Source organism: Ahaetulla prasina, chromosome 1, assembly GCF_028640845.1.
Source record: "Ahaetulla prasina isolate Xishuangbanna chromosome 1, ASM2864084v1, whole genome shotgun sequence".
Lineage (NCBI taxonomy): Eukaryota > Metazoa > Chordata > Lepidosauria > Squamata > Colubridae > Ahaetulla > Ahaetulla prasina.
The window spans coordinates 70,123,994-70,145,450 of NC_080539.1; the positions used below are offsets into that span (position 1 = coordinate 70,123,994).

Sequence of the window (21,457 nt, forward strand, 5' to 3'; positions counted from 1 at the left end):
ACATTAACTATGTTCGTTTAACATTCCAAGGAAATCACATTATTGCTTGGTGTAAATATAAACCAATCTGCATACGTCTGTAATATCATAAAACCTCATTGGAGAGAGGAGAAAAAAGGCTCCTATATGAAATCTTTCATATTTTAATATAAATATTTTAGAATGTAAGCTGTTTTTTATAATAAATAGTACTTGCTGATTAAATCATTTAAGAGAGGAACAAAATATTAGAAACATGATTCTAACAATGCTTGGAGATTTTTTTTTTAAAATGCAGACTTATTTTGAATATTGCCATACAACATAAATGCCATGCTATGTCTTGTTCTGGAATAAATAGGTCTAGAATATTATTTGTAATCTTAAGAAAGGAAATATTTCTGAATTTTACTTTAAACTTCTCTGTGTACTATTTGGGAGTGGCACTTACTTCCAAATAGCATGTACAGAATTGGGTTGCATATCCCACTAAACTTTTCTGTTTAGGCAAGGGAGATATCTCTGAAATGATGACCTAATAGATCATTGATTGTCTAAACATATATTTAAAGAAACTCACAGGAGAAAAGCAGAGTACCACATGGAGGTTTTTTCTTGACCGTGATATAAAATATTCATAAAGATTATCAAACGTTGGGGGAACTCGTGCCAGCTCTTTTTTCATTACAGATATAAGTCCTTGAGTTATTTCATCCAATTCATCTCGAGGAAATAAATTGGAGATCTTATCAGGAAAAGCAAAAATCGGAGAAAAAAGACATTTATGAATATTATTAAAATACCACAGTTTTTAATTTATAGATTCCAAGACTCTCCTAATTCAGGATACATCAGCTTCAGTTTATAATTCATAGGTAACTGAGATTCACTAATGTATTTATAAAAATATATGATGTCAAGAAATAATGCATAGATATTCATGTACACAATATTCAAAATGTTGCATGTTGTCTTTTGTGCTTGGGATTTTATTCTTTCCAATGCTTACAGCTAGTTCAAAATATTGAACATTCTAGAAATATTAACTTTATTTAGATGATAAATGAATAATAATAAGTTATAACAACTATACTCCAAAAATTGGATACTGGCTAGCTAAAGATTCTAATCCATTTATTTGTCTCAAATTTACTAGGTTTCATTCTCTCATAAAGGTGTATTGCTTCCATATATATTTCTTGTGAGAAAAAAAAGGTCATAGCACTTTATGCTTCAGATTACTGTCAATAAATAAATGAAATTTCAAACGAATACAATAAAATGTGCTTTTGAATAAAGCTGAATAAAGCTGGTAAGCTGGTATCTTACAAGTAAGAATGTAATAATCAGCATAACAGCAACATCTATAGTGATTTGAAATTCTAACCTCTCCGGAAGAAAGCAGATTATTAAGATATTCAAGAAATGCTTCATCTTTTATTTCATTGTCGGTGAAAATAAATGTGATTCCTTTTCCCTCAGCACCAGCAACTCTATATAAGTTCTTTAAGTCATCTGTTAGATTGGTCACATTGTAGGACCTGAGAGGAGAAATCAAACTAATAAGCAAATTTAACCTGCACTACAAATTCTTCAGGTGTAAATTTAGCAAATATTAAGTCAATATAGCAGGTATGAGATATGTGACTTTCATATGCAACTAGAAATGCTCCCTTTAGGACTTGTATCCACAAAGAAATTTTGTTGCATATTTTAATGGGGAGTGTTACTGACATGGAACTCCTGAAACCACTCAAGCAAAAATGAGAAAAAGTATTGTTCCTAAGGTTTGTGCTCTTTATTGCCCTCATATTAATGTCAAAGTGTGGGAAAGAAACAAAATGCATATATAAAGGCATATCTGATTTAATAGATAAAAAGGAAAGCTGTTTGGGATGGCTGCCAGGACTGGACTATAACAACTGAAAGATATAATTTGTTCAAATGGAATGTAAACAAAGAAAAGGATGTGGAATTGGATTATATGTTAAAAATAAGCCAAATTTAAAATTAAACTTGGTTCTAGGACATCTCCAAAGATTCTCCGTCATCCAGGTAGAGTTGAGTCATGGCAACTGGAGCGTTTTTTGGTGGGGCGGGAATGTTTCAGTGCTTATCCAAATAGCTTCTCCATTCTGAGCTATTGAAAACTCCAGGATATTTTTATGCAAAATCTTTTCACCATCTTAGGAGAAATTAAGGTTATCTTTATATAAATTAGACACAATGCCATCATGAATCAGCTGTGAACTAACATTTATATTAGTTATATTAGCATTCTGTTTGAATTAGGATTCACATCTACTGACCGCATTGTCTCATTGATGCCTTATAGTACTTAACCCTGCAGCATAGCCTCAAAATATATGCCAAATTCTAACCTTAAACAGGTTGAGTTATTATCAATCATTAATCGTATCAATGTGATCAATTTAAAATGTAATAACTTTTCTGCATTATAAGAATGCTAGTAAAAAATTATCATATGCAAAGTATCAATGCAGTTAAAAGAATTCAAGAATAAAAGAAAATCTGTATATTTGTTAATTTGAGAGTCATCACAAATGAAATTAATTTTTTGTTTATCACTAGATGGCATATAAATATTTTAGTTTAATATATTGTAACTCTGACATTATAGTTGGTTGCACAGTCAGCCAGATATTAGACTGCATTTGGCATTTTTATCTACCTATGAAGTCCTTCCCAAAGATCTGGGATAGGCATCTGAGAAAGAACTTCCAGTCATACCCACTCTTTTATAAGTATCATGCCAAGTGCTATTTGAAAAGATGTATTATAAGCAGAGGGCAGAACAAGAATTCCTCTACATGCCTAGAAATTATTTTTAAAATATGTGGCTTAATATGACTGAATAGTAGAGCATATAATCATTAATATTGTAACAATGGTCCTGAATACACATAAATACACACAATCTATCTTCATCACAAATCATCATCATCTTTTAATGATCCCATAACCCCTTGCAGTATGGAGTCTGGGCAACTGAATGGACCTATCAGAGTGTTTAATGGCCGGAAGCCCTTCCTGTTGCCAATGCAGAGTTTTGTTCAACAGATATTCTGATTGTGCCGAGAGAGAGAAATATCTGTCTCTACATAGGATCGAACTCACAGCTTCCTGATTATGAGGCAAGAGCTCCTCCTCTAGGCCACTGCCACTCCTGCCTTCATCACAAATAGGAGCCTCTAATTCTGTATGGAAACTCAATCATTTTGGTTAAGTAAATGTTTCTGACCTTGTTAAAGTTATCTGAAAGATTTTGTATCCAGCTATAAAAGAAGCAAGCCTAGAAAGACTCTGTTTTCCAGAACCACCAACTCCTACAAGTAAAGCATTTCCACATGCTGTCCGGATTATTCGGGAGATCTACAATATTAAAAGAAAAAAAGGACATACAATGTATGCTAAACTCATTGCATAAGTTCAAACTCCTGTTCAACATCTATATGAAGCCGCTGGGTGAGATCATCTGTGGTTTTGGGGTGAGGTACCAGCTGTATGCTGATGATACTCAGCTGTACATTTCCACCCCTAACCACCCCAACGAAGCTGTCGAAGTGTTGTCCCGGTGTCTGGAGGCTGTGCAGGTCTGGATGGGGAAGAACAGGCTTAAACTCAACCCCTCCAAGACTGAGTGGCTGTGGATGCCGGCATCCCGGTACAGTCAGCTGCAGCCGCTGTTGACTGTTGGGGGCGAGTCATTGGCCCCAATGGAGAGGGTCCGCAACTTAGGCGTTCTCCTGGATGGATGGTTGTCCTTTGAAGAACATCTGACGACCGTCTCCAGAAGAGCTTTTTATCAGGTTTGCCTGATCCGCCAGTTGCGCTCTTTCTAGACCGGGATTCCTTATGCACGGTCACTCATGCCCTCGTCACTTCTCGCCTGGACTACTGTAACGCTCTCTACATGGGGCTCCCCTTGAAGAGCACCCGGAGGCTCCAGCTGGTCCAGAATGCGGCTGCACGGGTGATAGAGGGAGCTACTCGTGGCTCCCGTATAACACCTCTCCTGCGCAAGCTGCACTGGCTGCCTGTGGTCTTCCGGGTGCAATTCAAGATGTTGGTCACCACCTTTAAAGCGCTCCATGGCTTAGGACCGGGGTATTTACAGGACCGCCTGCTGCCACCGTTTGCCTCCCATCGACCCGTGCGCTCCCATAGGGAGGGCCTCCTCAGGGTGCCGTCAGCCAAACAATGTCGACTGGCGACCCCCAGGGGGAGAGCATTCTCTGTGGGGGCACCTACCCTCTGGAATGAGCTTCCCCCAGGGCTTCGACAGCTCCCTGACCTCCGGACCTTCCGCCACGAGCTGAAGACATACTTATTCTTCCGTGCAGGACTGGCATAAAATTAAAAACTATTAGTAATTTTAATGGGTTTTTTTATGGTTTTAATGTGTATTTTAATTAATGGGCCAAATTGAATAGGTTTTTTAAAATCGGTTTTTAGTTGTATATTGTATGTTTTTTATTGTGTTTTTTACCTGGCTGTAAACCGCCCTGAATCCTTCAGGAGAAGGGCGGTATAGAAATTAAATTATTCATTATTCATTATTCAATGGAAAAGTTGAATCATAGGCTAAGCCTATATTTAAATATTTTATTTTATTTTGTTTTGGTTGGATTTATATTCTTTTCTTCAGGATGTGTAATAGGGAATAAAATTTGAATTTCATTTTAGCTTCAAAACAAATGTGAGGAGAAGGTGTGGCAAGGAGTATGACTGGCTTAAAGTCACCCAGTTAGTTTCCTCAGCCAAGAATGGATTCAAGCCTTAGTCTCTACTCTCCTAGCCACTACATTAGGCTGAAGATTTATTTTTTTAAAAAAGGAATTTTGTCAGTTCTTAACAGATCTTTTGCAGGCAATGAAAATAAAATAAAAAATATTCTTCTTTGGATGGTGTACATCTCTGTGTGCATTTGTATATCTCAAAGGAGCTTCATAGAAGCTTTTTCTGAACTGTGTTGTAAAAAACAATAGTTAAATTTTATTATACAATTCCAATGCATATACAGTATTTACAAAATCCCACACTGAAGTCTCTTCCACAACAGTGGTTCCCAACCATTTGGCGCCAGGGACTCAGTTTTGCGGAAGACAATTTTTCCACGGACTGGGGGGAATGGTTTTTGTTTCACTCACTCACCTGCCATTCACCTCTAGCTGTGTGGCCTAGTTCCTAACAGGCCATAGACAACTAATGGTCCATAGCCCAGGGATTGGGAACTCTGCAGTACAGAATTGCTTTTATGTCCCTTTAAGTTTTATGGGTAATTCTATAGCTTTTCTGCGGGTAAAATATAGACCTAATAATCTTTAATTAATACCATAAACCAAATTAAGTACCAAATTAACCTTTATATCTAACAAATTAACTAATTTCTTAAAATAATATGCAGCCCTTCAAAACAGTATTTCTAGGAGAGCTAATAATTTCCATTACAAGGTCACCTACAAGAAAGAGTTTTCCCAGTAATGGCAAATCAGGTAGTTAGACTGTATCAACATTTCTGTCAGGCTAAAAACATCATTATCACTATCACTTCCATCATACCACCAACACTTTAAAAAACTATTAGTTTTTGAATTCTTAATAATTGGCTTTCATTTATTTACATTATCTACTTTTATGAAAAATGGTAAAAGGTAGCATCGGCATGTTACCTTTTATAAATGTTTAAATGTATAAACATTTTATAAAAGTTTTTATTTTATAAATACTTTTATAAAAGTATAAATGTTTATACTTACTTTTGCCTGTTATCTTATATATGATTGACAAATAAATAAATAAAATAAATAATCCGAATAAATGAATGATCTGAAATGAAGTTTACATTTAGAATTAAAGACACAAACCTTAACAAGATGTGTGATAGCATCTTTGAAAAACACCAGATCAAGCAATCCACCTCGAACATTTTCATTATATTGTCTTTGGTAGAACTGTAATTTATCGGATAAAAATTCAAGAGATGGAACCTAATGGTAAAGAAAATAGGAATGTTAAAACTACCATTTATTTATTTTTTAAAAAATTAACCACCATTGCAATCAACAAATCACTAAAATTGGGGGAAAAAGTCTTTCCCCAAAGAATTTATACCTACACAAACAAACAAAACCAACAAACAAAAGCCTAGATAGGAGGTTACATTAAATAAGCACATCAGATAAGACAGATATAAGCATGGATAAAGGGGCTATTGTGTATGGTGGTGAGATTAATAATCTGTTTCAACAAATTAACATGATTTAAAAATAAAAGATTAAAGAAAGATAAATATAATGCAAAGCAGTAGTGAAATCCAATTTTTTTACTACCGGTTCTGTGGGCGTGGTGGCGTGGCAGGGGGAGGATATTGCAAAATCTCCATTCCCATCCCACTCTGGGGCCAGCCAGAGGTTGTATTTGCAGGTTCTCCAAACTACTCAAAAATTCTGCTACTGGTTCTCCAAACTGCTCAATATTTCTGCTACCAGTTCTCCAGAACCTGTCAGAACCTGCTGGATTTCACCCCTGATGTAAAGGTTAAGGCACTGGGGTGACCTTGAGCCAGTCACTTTCTGTTAGTCTTAGGATGGAGGCAATGGCAAACCATATCTGAAAAACCTTGCCAAGAAACTGCATGGACCTATTCAGGTATTCTCCAACAATTGCACATGATTGAATGGAAGCATACCACCAAAAAGTAAAGTCAAACATGATATAATTTATTCAATTATACAAAATATCACAGGATAATATTTGTTATAATATGTATAATCTTTAATATTATAATTATAGTTATTATAATCTACAATAATTTTAGAAATGTCATCACTTAAATGCAGAGAAATCAGGCAGGTACCCACATTGGTTTTCTAGACACAAACTTTATTAAAATAACTTTCCTTCCCTAATTATTTGGTTGCATTTTGTAAACCCTGATATTTTCTGGGTACAGTACAGTAACCTCCTTATTCATTTTTGCATCTGTCTTATTTCACTGGCTATAATCTTTTTAGCTATAATAGCTGGCCTGTGTCAATTAACCTTGGGTTTGTAGTAGTTCGATTTTCAACCTTCATGTCCTTTCTAATAATTGCTCTTCTCTATGCCAGCTTCCTGAACATAGCTGCCACACAATTTCTATACTGCCATTTCTTGTAGTTTAAATGCATCGTAAGTGTAAATCATAAAAAAGATTATGAAAATTAGGTTACTCTTGAGATCATATTTCTATATGAGCCATGACAGCTGTTTTGCTAATGGCAACTTAAAAATATGCCTAATAAATAATAAAATAATGAAGTTGATATATTTCTGTACTATTTTCCAGCATACTGCTCATCTCAATTTTTCTGTATTTTTCGCTCTATTACTTTCTGAAGTTTCTGTGGTTAAGAATGCTTGTTTTGAGAAAACAAACTGTACATTCTGTCACCAAGGAAACTAGGAAAAAGAAGCTCAGACCCTTTGTTTATTTATAAGAGGATCTTTTGGAGCATTACCATCCATTATATCATGAGTTTCTACAAGCAAAAAAAAACAAAACGTTTCTTTCTTAGCCTAATTTTTTGGAAAAATAGGTGACTGGTGAGAAGGAAATGGTTGCAGGCAACATCTAGCACATTCTAATTATTCTTCAGTATCACTTGTGTTTATTAACACAGGGGAATATACACTAATCACACACCACAAGCAATTCCAGACACATTGATCTACAACCAGCCTATGAGCCCCTCAGAATCCAAATCAACTGCATCAACCAGAAAAAGCACCAACCCTTAAGCAACCCACGCAACCCCCCCACCAGAAGTTCACTTCCCAATGACCTGATATAATTTCCTTATCACAAGACCCATCACAAGACTCACTGATGAGTCACAGCTGACCCATCACAAGACCCTCACTTTACACATCTACACTTGAAGCCATTATAAACTAAAGAACACTGACAACCTCTAAAGTCCACTGAAGATATTATCTAGTCTGGTAACAAAATGTTTGGAAGCCAGCCCACAAGCTTGGAGAATGAACCTGCACGCTCAATTAATCCATGTATGAGAGAGATTTTGTTCATGAGATGAAGATATAACCTGAGCATAGATTAGGACCAGATCTGTCCTAAGGTTGTATATACCTTCAGGTCTAGTTTGATTTTCCCTTCATATTATAAGCAGAAACTTAACCCACATCCAGTGGTAGTCATATTCTCAGTTCATGTTATTAAATATTGCTTGGACCAGTAAAATGTGGGGGGGGTGATATATAAAAATGTATATGTGTCTCTCTAAGTATAAATAGGTCATGAGTTCAAGTTCATAAGCAAGGAAAAAATGTGGCAACAAACCTACCCCCAAACTCTCCATAAGAGATTTTGAGATAAGACTTAAGACTACAACCCAACTTGGGAGGCTGGCATGTTTATTATACATCCAGATAGCAAAAATTAAATTATCCATAGACATGAACAACTTTTTCTACTAGTAAAAAATAAGAAAGATGACTAATTCTTAGACTGGCTAATGAGCATCTTAAATCCATATACTTGGTAGCTAATAACTACTATTAATTGCAAGAATGTTAATCTTAGTTCTGTTCTGTGGATCAATATTTTTTGTATCATTATATACTAATAAGTAAAAAGGTGCTCTTTGGAGAACTTTTTCTATGAGGGTTCTTGGTGCTCTTTAAGCTTGCTTTTCTTGCAAACATTTCATTACCCTAAGTAGCACTGATGATGTTACCTAGTTAGGATAATGAAACGTTTGCAAGAAAACAAGCATGCTCAGAGAGCACCAAGGACTCCTCATTTCAACCTTGAGCTACAAATATTCTCCTTTATTGGAACTTTTTCTATGTTTGGAAGTACCACTACCAAATGCAATATCTTGACCATTATAGAGAGTTATTGCAGAATATTTATTATGTTGAAATGTGATGGGTACACTTCATGCAGTTTTCAACCATAGATTTCAATTTTTTGTAACTCTATTCATTACATTTTACAATTGCCCATCCTAGACTCAAGAAAAGATATAAAAATCAAAATCTATGTAAATACCATTTCATAAATTTTGGGTGCTTCAAACACAAAATCTTCTGGTTCTTCACCCGTTGGCTCAGGCATATCCCGCAAAAAATCTACAAAATATGGTTCAGCTGGAACTTGTGATACTAAGTCTGCATCCACATGTTCTTCAATTACTCTACCAAAATTTCTGTCAAACCATTCTTCATCATCTTCGGTAATAAATCTGCAAGAAAAAACTTAACTTCAGCTGTCCATGTGTTTTCCTGCCAAACTTAAGAAGTAGTATTCTCTAACTCATTATTTTTCATTGCTGGATGCAAGATTCTGGATGTTAAAGTCCAAACATCTTAAAGTTGGCAAGGTTGAAAAATACTGTTCTAACTTGTGATGGATCAAGTGGTGCTGTCTAGTTTGCCTACTTTTCTTCATTTCACTCTATTGTAGAAAAATGTCTCCCTTCCAGATACTGTTCCCCATGGTAGGAACATACTCTCCCATTCAATTACTGGTTACTGCCCTCCATGGCTATTTCATCTTGGGCTACTGGACCAGTGAATCCCTGTTCACAAAAAAATACTAATCACAAAATAGCATGCCAACTACTCTTGTGTGAAAACTGAATTTGATCAAATTTAGAAACACATTACTTCATAGCAGTTCATTTGTTCCTTTAGACTCCTACCCGAAATCCAGTTTAGAGAAACCAAAATGGAGTATTCACTACATCTGAACTTTACATACTTTCTGTTACATGGCAAGAGGCCACCCAGATCTTCCATAGGTCTTGTTTTCCTTTGCTTTCAGCACCACTGGGTGTCAATTTAACCATGACACAGAAGTCTAAGTGGGAGGAGCTCAAATTCCTCTCCTTGCCTATGGTATAAAGACAGCTACCGACTGGCAGCTGGAAAGGGCAGAGGTGGAAGAATATTGAAAAAGGCCTTCTGCTTCCATCACCACCTTTTCCATTTCTGACCTTCCGGAAATATGGGGTTTATTGCTCTCCTCTAGCAGTTCTATGATGATATAAAACATCCTAAACATCCTATCTCAAGTCACCTTACATCAGCCTTCTGAAGTACTAGCCAAGTTGAAACAGAGACAGGAAAAATGGAGGAGAGAAGACAACAGTTGAAAATTCCTTCAACATATGAAGTCCCTCACCATTTTCCCTATGATGGAAAGGAAAAATAATAATTTAAAAGATAAATTAAAAAAAGTATCTCTTAAAATGTCCAGGTCCTTCAATGCAGAGTCAAAATAGATATATTAGACTCTGCCTGCTCATTCAGCCCTTTTCCCCCCTAACACATTGCAAAAGCAACATGTGCAGGGTATACATTCACTTTTGTGCAAGCCCACTTAAGCATTTCTTTGCAGCTTTGTTTTGGGGTTCCAAATTTATCTTTGGAATTTGGATTTCAGAATGAAAACTGAATAGAAGGTGGCTGATTCCTTCTCTTATTACTTGTAATGCTTCAGTAAATAGTCATACCTGTCAGCAATTACACGGGTACATTCATGTTTAAATAGAGCCAGAAGTGTATGAATACTTGTACATTCTTCTGATTTAATTGTTAACATGCCTTGCCAAATTCTGGAAAGATCACGCAGGTTGAAGATATAATGAAATTTGGATGGTGTAGGCAGCATCTTTATCTATAACAAAAATATACATACATGTATGTGTATTTGTGCAAGTTCTCATAATGCAGAAGTGAAAAGCATGTACATAGGTTCCCATGTACAATTGTCTTCCTTATACGCTAGCGCAAGTACAATGCATTCAGTATGTTTTGAATTGTTGGTACACAGGAAATATATATCTTACCTGTGAATTTCCTTTTGAGTAAATTTTCCTTGACTACATACTTGTGTATTTCGATTATGGGTCAGTGGGGCTGGTTTTAAATTTATCCCTGTCTAGGATTATTTATTTATTTTTCAGAGCAATAAGGCTTCTTGCATAAATTAAAGTAAGGTGCAGGCCTTATTCTCATTTTAAAATTTAAAAAACAAAGAGGACAACTCTTGCAAAAAAAAATAACAAAGAACAGAAGATAATGAAGAATTTTACAATACTGCATAAAGCATAATAAGTACTTATATCTTACAGGACCAGATTTTTCTAGCAACTGACAAGATTATTCTGGCACTCTCTACCAATATATGTTTGGATAAGAAAATTGAATTAAATTAGTCACCTACAACATGTAAAAACAGATTTGTTTTCCATAACTTCCAGATAGTGAATTTCTTTCTAGTAAGTACTGATTTTGATACCTTAGTCCATTGCCACAATATTCTACCAGCGGATACCAATTTCATTATCATATCACTTATTTCGGGCTTGAAATTTCTACATGAATGAAAATATCCACAGCCAATTATTCCTGAAAAATAATAGAACAGTTTTAGCTTTAATATTTTCAAATAAGAACAGCGTTAAATCTAAAATTTTACTGCATCAGTGTCATGCAGTCAGTTCAGGTATATGGAGTTGTAATTTTTCTGATTTTCCCTTAGCTGTATAGCATTGTAAACACATAGCTTAATTAAAGGACTTATTAAGCCACAATTACAGAATTGGCAAGATAAAATATGACAATGAGTGATAGCCTGTCTTGTAATAGAAAAAAACACACACTAATTCTTTAAGAATAATTTAAAACTGAAGCCTGTTTGATTTCAAGGCTTATCTCCGAATGGCAAGCAATGCAGAATTAAATTTTGCTATTTATATTTTCTGCAATTTCCTGTAGATATGATCTACTCTACTTTCTTTCCATAAGATTAAACTCAGGTAAGATCTTAATGAGAAAGCCCCTTTTTATATATTCTTTATGAACGCCTTTTTTACCAACTTCCACTGAACTAGATGGTAACTAGGCAAAGGGACTTTTTGATGGTTGGCACTCCGTTTTGGAAATCAGTTTTCATTATGATGCAAGTCTGGCGTTTTTATGAAGTCTGAGGTTTTCAGAATTGTCCAAGACGTTTTATTTAAAACATAGGGAGGGGTCAAGCACATCATCAGACATGAGTCTCTTCATGCCCACAAGAGATCTAAGTCCAGCCCACCTTTAATTCCTTTCTATTCCTTGACTGTTAGTAGTTCAGATTCCTGTGGAGAATTTAGGCTTACAATAAATCTTTATACGAATTTGAACTGCCTAGATCTCTTGATTTCCCTGGTACTGAAACTATACAATTTTATATTTCTTTATGTTTTGTCTCATCTCGTGCTGTTCCCTTTGCCTGCAATGATAGAACTCTTCTCTCTTTGGCTTTGTTAAATTTGGTTGCAATCTTTCCTAACCAGAAGCCTTCCAAATATTTTGGATTTCAACTTACATTATCTTCAGAAGCAGGAGGGCTCCTTCATATAATGTGGAAACCTCCCAGGCAGGACTCTCAAAAACAAATTACCTGGTTTCTCTCTGGCAAGATAGCATTACTGGTCCTAGAATATAAATTACCCAAGGGACTGGGCAAAAACATAGCAAAATATACAAACAATATGAATGCTCAGTCAACTGTGGCTGAAGAATCTATATTATGGTGTCCTTGAAATGAGCTCAGCTATTAGTAGGAAAAATTCAGTCCTAGAGAATGTATCATCCAATTTATCATCCAAGTTTTTGGACTGGGTGAGAATAAAAATGATGTAATTTCCTTTTAGCAAGATCATTCATTTGGGTGCAGACTTATTTCTTTTTAATTCTGATGGAGAACATTCTTTAGATCACCTCATCAGTAATCAATAAAATAGTTCATAAAATAAAATTAATTAAATATTAAAATTATTAACTAGATTAAATATTAATGTCCAACAATATTATTCCAGGTTTTAGTTTCTCTAAAGAAAAGGATTATCCACTGATAAAAATGCATGGGTTCTATTTAAAATTACACAGAAAAATGAGAATACCAAATATTTTATCAATGGAGGCATTAGATGGAAGGGTGCAATTAAATACAGTAAACTGCCTCTTTAAGCGTTGTGGGATGTCATTTCGACCTCCTCCTGGGTGAATCATTGCCGCTATAAGTTGCACGTCAACAATTGTAGTAAAGTCTCCAGGTTTATCCAAACTATACATTCCTTCCATTTCCATCATCTGACGTACTATTTCATTTGTTACCTGCACATTTTTAAAAAAAGCAACAGATCATTCTTTCAAAAGAAAAAAAACCCCACATATTTTTATTTCTACTTGAGATACATGGCAGAATGTGGTTTAAGTGTACTTTTACATTGTATGCAAAGTATCAGTCCACCTAAAATAAATAGGAATAACATGGGCCTATCCTGATTTCAGGATGAAGAAATATCTTAACTTTCAACACAAAAATGGATTAATACAGTATATACAGTAAATGAAAATGATTTCAAAAATGACCATTTTTATTAACAACAAAAACTAAATTAATCTTTTATACTGAGAACATTCTTGTTATCTAATTCAGAACTGTCCACAGCAGGTACAGGGAATCCACTCTCTCACGGGTGTGAAACTTGCTGCATCATGTTGCTGGCATGTGATGTTTCGTGATGTTTTTCCCCTTTGCAGAGCTAGTGTGCGTGTGGCCTATGTGTGACACATCTGGCCCACAGGCCGCCAATTTGACACCCCTTCACTATCTGCTCTGTCAACTCCTTCTGCTTTTTCTGAAGTCCTACTCCTTCTCCTTTATTCAGAATCCATCTCCATTGCTCATACTGTACATGTAGGTTTTTGAAGGCTTGATCTTCTCTGTCCAAACAATAGCTGGCAAGAATCCCAGTGCTTAGAAACCTACATTTATGATGGTCCACAGGCTTTTCTCCTGAGTACTCAGGCACAGACTATTTCGGAATTCTGAGCAAAACTCTTCTTTTCACAGAAAGGGAAAATTATTGCTCTTTGAATCTTGCAGCAAGGATAAAGGCAACCTGGTGGGACCCCAGGAGTAGGGCCTTCTCTGTGGGAGCACCGACACTCTGGAACGAACTCCCCCCTGGCTTACGTCAAGTGCCTGATCTTCGGACCTTTCGTCGTGAGCTAAAAACATATTTATTCATTCAAGCAGGACTGGCATAAATGTTGATTTTAAATTGGGGTTTTAGTAATATTTTAAATTTTTAAATTTTTTAAATTATCGGCCGTTTAGTAATAGTTCATTTTAAATTCTTTTAATTGTATATATTCTGTATTTTATTTTGGCTGTACACCGCCCTGAGTCCTTCGGGAGAAGGGTGGTATAAAAGTTTAATAAAATAAATAAAATAAAAATAAAAATAAATAAAGAAACAATGGTAGATCCAGGGGCTTCATCTCCCCTAATCATGTAGAATGGCATATTTGTCAGGGGCATTCTGGCAGATGAATTGAGTTTGGTTTATAATAATAATATCATCAGAGTTGGAAGGGACCTTGGAGGTCTTCTAGTCCAACCCCCTGCCCAGGCAGTTTCTTACCCATGGACCATCTTGAAAATAGCTCTTGCGGATGATGGAAAATTTCTCCCAATTCTAACTAACAGTGTTAAGGAATGAACTTGGGGGCTTTTAAAATAAAATACGTCCACTCCTTACTGCATATTCAGTAACTATTCAGTTAAGATGCCATATTGCTGACTTCCTGGTTTCTTTACAGATTTAAAACCCAATGGAACATCTGTCTGCATACCTATGAGCTCACAGTTCAGTTGCATATGTAGGAACATCATTAAAATGCAACCTGTGTATTCCTGTCACTCCTGATTCATACAAGGGTGGCACTGCCTAAAAATGTCCTGCAAGCACATCAAGAAAAATAAACAACTTGACTGCTTTAAGAATATATACTTATTTAATAGATAGAAGCTCTTATTCAGCTGTGGTATTTTGTTAATTCTCACTCAGGCAGAATATTACAATCAGCCCAACATTTTCCTAAACTGATTCTTGAAGTACAGTTTCTAAGCAGTGCTAATAATTTTATAACACAAACAGAAAATATTGTTAACATGGGGAAAGTTTTCACAAATAGCTTATTTTTAAAAGTATCATTTTTATTAACAAAACTGTAATGTATTACTGTAAGTTTTGGCGGGAGTTTTAGGCGGGAAATATCTCGCTTCTGATTGGATGCAGCCTCAGGCTGAAGTGTATATAAGGAGAGGTTTTTCTCCAGAGAGTTGCTGGGTCACACTATATTAAAGAGCTGTTGTCACTAACCTGGTCTCCTGCCTCGTCAATACCCAAACATAACATTGGCGACGAGGATGGGATCTTGAGGCAGAGCACCAGAACAGAGCTGAACTCACTACGAGAATCAAACCCAGCAAAGTAATGGCGAATGCAGCGATGACCGGCTACACGCCACCCACTCCGTTTGACCCTGCCCAGGAGACATGGGGAATATATATGACCCGTTTCGAAAGTTTCCTGGAGGCAAACGAGCTACAGGGAGTCTCCGACAACCGCAAACGGGCTTACTTCATAAGCCACTGTGGGTCCGCAGTCATCGCCGTCGCAGAAGCCCTAGCGGAGCCAACACCGCTACACTCCGTATCGTGGCAGACCCTTCAGACCCTCCTGAAGAATCACTACGCACCAGCCCCGTCCAAATACGTTCGACGGTACGAGTTTGGGGAGCGCAGGCAACAAGAAGGCGAGTCTATCAGCGACTACATGGCAGCCCTGAGACAAGCCTCCAAGCATTGCGAGTACCGCGATCTGGACGAAGAGCTGCTGGAACAACTTATACGGGGGGTCAGAGACATCCGTTTGAGGAGACGGTTGCTAGCCAAGAGCAACCTGACATTGGCAAACGCTCTGGACGAAGCCAGAGCCCATGAGATGTCCAACCATGCAGCAGACACCTTACAAAAGCGACTCACGCCGATGGCGGGCGCAAAGCCGAGCACAGTCCACCACGAAGAAACCTATCGTGAGTCAACCAGCGAAGAGGAGGAAGAAGTCCACTACACCGAAAAATCGACAAGGGAAGACCCGGAGGAATGCGGAAGTTGCGGGCGACATCAGCGCCAAAGATGTAAGTTCAGGGCGCCATTTGCGGCGGTGTGAAAGGAAGGGCACCTGGCTCAAGTCTGCCGAGCACCCCAACCTTCCGCCGAAAATTCAAATCGCCAATCAGAGCGGCTCTGAGTCAGAGATGCAAACCCCACATTCCGCCGAAATTTCAAACCAGCCAATCAGAGCGCGAGATCGGCGAGGCGACCCGCGATTGGCCAGGAAAGAAAGAGCGAAGTCAAACCGAATGACTGTTACCATAGACCACGCAGCTACCCGCATCAAGAAAAGATCTTCACAAACCCGACAATTGAAGGCGTACCGTGCCGACTGGAAGTAGACACAGGATCAGCTATCACAATCATGTCCTGGGACACTTTTGTGAAAGCCTTGCCGACATCGCAAAGCGCAAGCTACAGAAACAACGGCTCCGGGTGCAGGATTACCAGGGCAACCGCATCCCTGTTCGAGGGACAACGACCGTCGAGGTCAAGTACGGACATACGAAAAGACCCTGCCCATCACGTTAGTCGAGGGAACCTTGCCAAGCTTGCTGGGGCTAGACTGGTTCAGGCGTTGGGAATGGGGTGACTGGCGTCCACGGGCGGATGCAACCTGCAAAACGCCTAATGGAGGAATTCGCAGATGTATTCGAGGACCGTTTAGGCAAGTACAAGGGACCCCTATCTCCTTCAATTTAGACCCCAAATAGCTCCCATTAGGTTAAAGGCAAGGAGGGTTCCTTTTGCACTCAAACCTAAAATCGACAAAGAGTTAGATAAATTAGTCAGCCAGGGGATACTAGTGCCAGTTGACCATGCCAAATGGGAGACGCCAATCGTCACCCCTATAAAACCAGACGGGTCCATAAGAATTTGCGCTGATTACAAGGCTACCTTGAACAAAGCATTGCAAAAGAGCGCCTACCCAGTTCCAGTAGTGCAACACTTATTGCACTCACTAGGGCACGGACAAGTTTTCGCCAAATTAGACTTGGCACAAGCGTACCAACAGCTACCCGTAGATGCTAGCACAGCTGAAGCCCAGACCATTGTAACGCACCGGGGTGCCTTTAAGTGCACCGGTTACAGTTCGGGGTGAGTGTGGCCCCGGGGCTATTCCAAAATTTGATGGAGCGGCTCCTACAAGGGTTACCGGGAGTCGTACCCTATTTCGATGATGTGTTGGTATCAGGGGAAGATTTAAGAGAACTGGGGAAGCGGTTAAGGAAAGTTTTGGCCATTTTTAGGTCGGCAGGATTAAAAGTCAAAGCAAGCAAGTGTCAGATAGGGGTCGAATCTGTTGAATTTTTGGGCTATAGAATAGACAAAAAAGGGATTCACCCCACGGAGAGCAAAGTCAAGGCGATAAAGAGAGCCCCAGCACCCAAAAACAAGACAGAACTCCAGGCTTTCCTGGGTCTGGTAAACTTTTACGCCGTGTTTTTAAAAGACAAGGCAACCGTTGCTGAACCGCTGCATAAATTGCTAGGAAAAAACACTGCTTGGTCTTGGGGGAAGTCAGAGAATAGGGCATTTGAGGCAGTAAAAAGTTTGCTATCAAGCGATAGCCTGTTAATACAATACAATAACAGACTGCCGTTAGTATTGGTTTGTGATGCGTCCCCCTATGGAGTAGGAGCTGTACTTAGCCACAGACTCCCAAACGGCACTGAAGCCCCTATAGCGTTCTATTCACGAACGATGTCCCCGGCTGAGAGGAATTACAGCCAGCTAGATAGGGAGGCTCTCGCAATAGTGTCAGGGGTGAAAAAATTTCACGAATACGTTTTTGGGAGAGACTTTGAAATTATCACTGACCACAGACCACTATTGGGATTACTGGCTGGCGACCGCCCAACGCCAGTGGCACTATCACCCCGCTGACCAGATGGACTATCTTTTGGCCGCCTACTCTTACAAACTGCAGCATCGACCTGGAAAAGAGCTGGGGCATGCGGACGCATTGAGCAGATGCCCATTGCCCGGGGAAATCGAGGACCCTACTCCGGGCACCCCCGTTCTACTAATTGACTCTTTGGACTCGGGGCCAGTCACATCGCAGGAAGTGGCTCGGGCCTCCTACCGGGACGTTGTTTTAAGGACTGTAATCAGTTGGGTTCAAAGGGGATGGCCCGCTGCGCCGGGCGAACGTTTTAAGGAATTTGTAAAGAAAAAAGGGGAATTGTCCGTACAAGGGGGGTGCCTGCTCTGGGGGGATAGGGTGGTAGTCCCAGAGAAACTGAGGAAAAAAGTTCTGGAACTCCTGCATGAGGGTCACCCAGGAATTGTGAGGATGAAGGGTTTGGCTAGGAGCTATGTCTGGTGGCCCCTAATGGACAGGGAAATCAGTGACAGGGTTGGCCGATGCCAAGTATGTCAGGAATCCAGACCACTACCGCCTCGGCCCCAGTTTTGGAGTGGGAGAAACCCCAAGGCCCTTGGTCCCGCATACACATTGATTTTGCGGCCCTTCCACGGCCAAACATTTCTAATTGTGGTGGATGCATTCTCCAAATGGCTGGAGATCATCCTAATGAAATCCACAACCGCGGAGCTGTCATCTCAGCACTAAAACACCTTTTCGCCACGCACGGGCTACCGGACACCCTCGTGTCCGATAACGCCCACAGTTCACCGCAGCATTATTTGAAGGGTACCTGGCTGAAGAGGGCATCCGACATGCCTCTCAGCGCCGTTCCACCCTCGTCGAACGGCCTTGCTGAACGCTTTGTTCGAGTGCGAAGAAGCGCTATCACGAAGCGGCCCGGCGATTGGCAGGCACAAATCGACGCATTCCTAACCGTCAACACAGGACCCCCTGTGTGGCCACCGGCCGCAGCCCAGCCGAGCTATTAATGGGGCGGAAGCTACGGTGCCCGCTAGACCGGCTACACCCGAACTATGTACAGGACGGGTTCAAAACAAAACCAGAGAGAATCCGAGAGTTAAACATAGGAGACTCGGTATGGGCACATAATTACAGCGACGGCCCTAACTGGAAGAGGGGGATAGTCATAGACAAAACGGGCCCCAAATCTTATCTAGTGGAACTAGACGATGGCAGAGTCTGGGCGCCACATAGATCAATTAAGAAACAGATTGAGCGATAAGGCAGAATTAGGCGAGAGCAGCCCTGACTATGATTTAATTAACCCCACAGCTGACCGGAGCCAAGAACAAACAGAAAGCGTAAGCAAAGAACCAAACAGAGACTTATCTGAGTCAGGCGAGGTCCAGCGACACCCTCCGGTCTCTCTAGAGGACAGCAGGTCCGAGCCGGCGAATAATCCAGGGCGGATGGCGGGAGGAGGAGCTCAGAGGAACGAAAAGTCCCTCCGGCAAGCTCGACTCAACTCCAGAAAGTGAACTGCGCAGGTCCGGGAGAGTCAGAAGACGCCCCACGTACCTGCAGGACTACGTAGAGAAGTAATATGCAAATATTGGCAAAGTGCCTTCTGGGAGGGAAGGAGTGTAATGTATTACTGTAAGTTTTGGCGGGAGTTTTAGGCGGGAAATATCTCGCTTCTGATTGGATGCAGCCTCAGGCTGAAGTGTATATAAGGAGAGGTTTTTCTCCAGAGAGTTGCTGGGTCACACTATATTAAAGAGCTGTTGTCACTAACCTGGTCTCCTGCCTCGTCAATACCCAAACATAACAAAAACATTGCTTACTTGTATAATTAGGAACACTTATTAGAACTGTACCTGATCTCCCCATTCATTTATAATGGGCATGTTAATGTCATCAATGAATATGGTCATTTTTCTGCCCCCTGGAGGTCCATAGGTACTGCCCATCCGCTTGTCCACATAACTTTCTATTGTCCTCTTAATAATTAAACACAAATAAACACAAGTGAATAAAAATGAAGGTCTTTTTAATTATTTGTTATATGTATATGTAATGAATTTTAATTTAAGCCAACCAATTGGAATTATACAAGCATGCTTTAAAATAATTTATAATCATTGCTGGAGTATTAAAAATAAATATCAAAATTGTGCCTTTTCTTTAGCTTATTTCAAATAGTTTATATAGAAACAGATGGTGTAGAAACAGCTCATAAAATCTACAGTTTACCTGAAACATTCCAGGCTCTGTTGCTGAAGAAAAATTTAAACATTTTGATAACTGTTCTTCTGGGTCATATTTTTTTAAATAACCTTTAATCATTACAGTCTTTGCAGTTCCTTGTTCACCAATGAGCAATACTGCCTGTAATAATTTTAGTATCATTATTTTCACATCCTTATTATATATTTTTAAAAAAACAACCCTTCAGTTCTGCCAAAAATAAATTACACACTTAAACACAACATAAAAAGCAATGTGTCTTTGCTGTCTTGTTGAATTATATATAATATTTCTGATTTATATTTGGGGCTCAGTGAACTGGAGCTAAAACCATTTCATCCATAAGAAAAAGAGCTTTAGGATAGTTGTAGAAACACAGATAAAATCTGTCACCCACTGTGCAGCATACACACACACACACACACACACACACTTTGATAGCTAATAAAAACATTTTGGCATGGAATGGTGTGTGGAAAGAGTGATGTGGAAGAGAAGATGAATGAAATGACTGCAAAGTAAGAAAAAGAAATAAAAGAATTAAAAGAAAAGAAGAATATTTTCTATATACAGAAGGATGTTTTTATTCATTGGAGAATTATTTGGAAATATCTCCACAGGCAAAATAGACAACATGTAGACACAAATAGAAAAATCAAATAATTAAACATGCATGACACTGAGCACAAGTGTGTCCATCACACCTCCCACTTCTAAAATTTAATATTAGGAGAGAAATTGTGAAAAAACCAAATAGATTTTCACAAATCATAGTTTGGAAACCTGAATGGCAGGTTCACCCCAACTTCTTAAGGCAAAGCTAAACACACTAGTGTACAGTATGATGGTTTAGCAGAATGTGTGCATTATATTCAGTGGCAAAGTAGCATCCCTTAGTTCATAATTTGCCAAAAAAATATGCACTTACTTTGTGTTGCTTTGCTATTGTATCCATCAAAAATTGTGTTCTGACATTGTCTACATTTGGAACTAGAATAGAAGAATACTCAGGAATACTGTCAGTTGGATAAATATATTCCTGAACCTTTTTATTCCAGTGATTCCAGTCACCTAAAATGGAACATAACAACAATAGAAAAACACTAATTATTTCTCTTCTTTAACCACTATATTTATTAATGAAAATAGCTGTTAAGAAATTAGACATTCTGTGCAGTAGCAGCTCAATAGGCTTGAAGAAATCAAGGTCTCTAATTTTTTTTCTCAGTCAGACCAGTCTTCAGGCAGATTGACCAAATTAAGACCTCAGAATTAGATGAAATCCAGCAAAGACTAGTGGTGAGATAACCTGTAACCAGTAAAGTGTTATTCTGGAAAACATCTATCACGTT

General features: G+C 38.7%; 1 protein-coding gene across 1 annotated transcript in view; it reads right to left on the reverse strand.

Annotated features, from left to right (window-relative positions):
- Positions 1–21,457, reverse strand: part of DNAH8 (dynein axonemal heavy chain 8) — a 139,199-nt gene that overhangs the window by 45,855 nt on the left and 71,887 nt on the right. The window contains exons 49-59 of the mRNA XM_058167819.1: positions 21,034–21,176; positions 20,112–20,246; positions 19,736–19,858; positions 12,960–13,173; positions 11,312–11,421; positions 10,524–10,687; positions 9,059–9,251; positions 5,868–5,990; positions 3,242–3,372; positions 1,367–1,520; positions 560–724 (exon numbers count right to left, since the gene is read on the reverse strand). Coding sequence (XP_058023802.1) covers positions 560–724; positions 1,367–1,520; positions 3,242–3,372; positions 5,868–5,990; positions 9,059–9,251; positions 10,524–10,687; positions 11,312–11,421; positions 12,960–13,173; positions 19,736–19,858; positions 20,112–20,246; positions 21,034–21,176 — 1,655 coding nt within the window. The remainder of the gene's footprint in view (positions 1–559; positions 725–1,366; positions 1,521–3,241; positions 3,373–5,867; positions 5,991–9,058; positions 9,252–10,523; positions 10,688–11,311; positions 11,422–12,959; positions 13,174–19,735; positions 19,859–20,111; positions 20,247–21,033; positions 21,177–21,457) is intronic.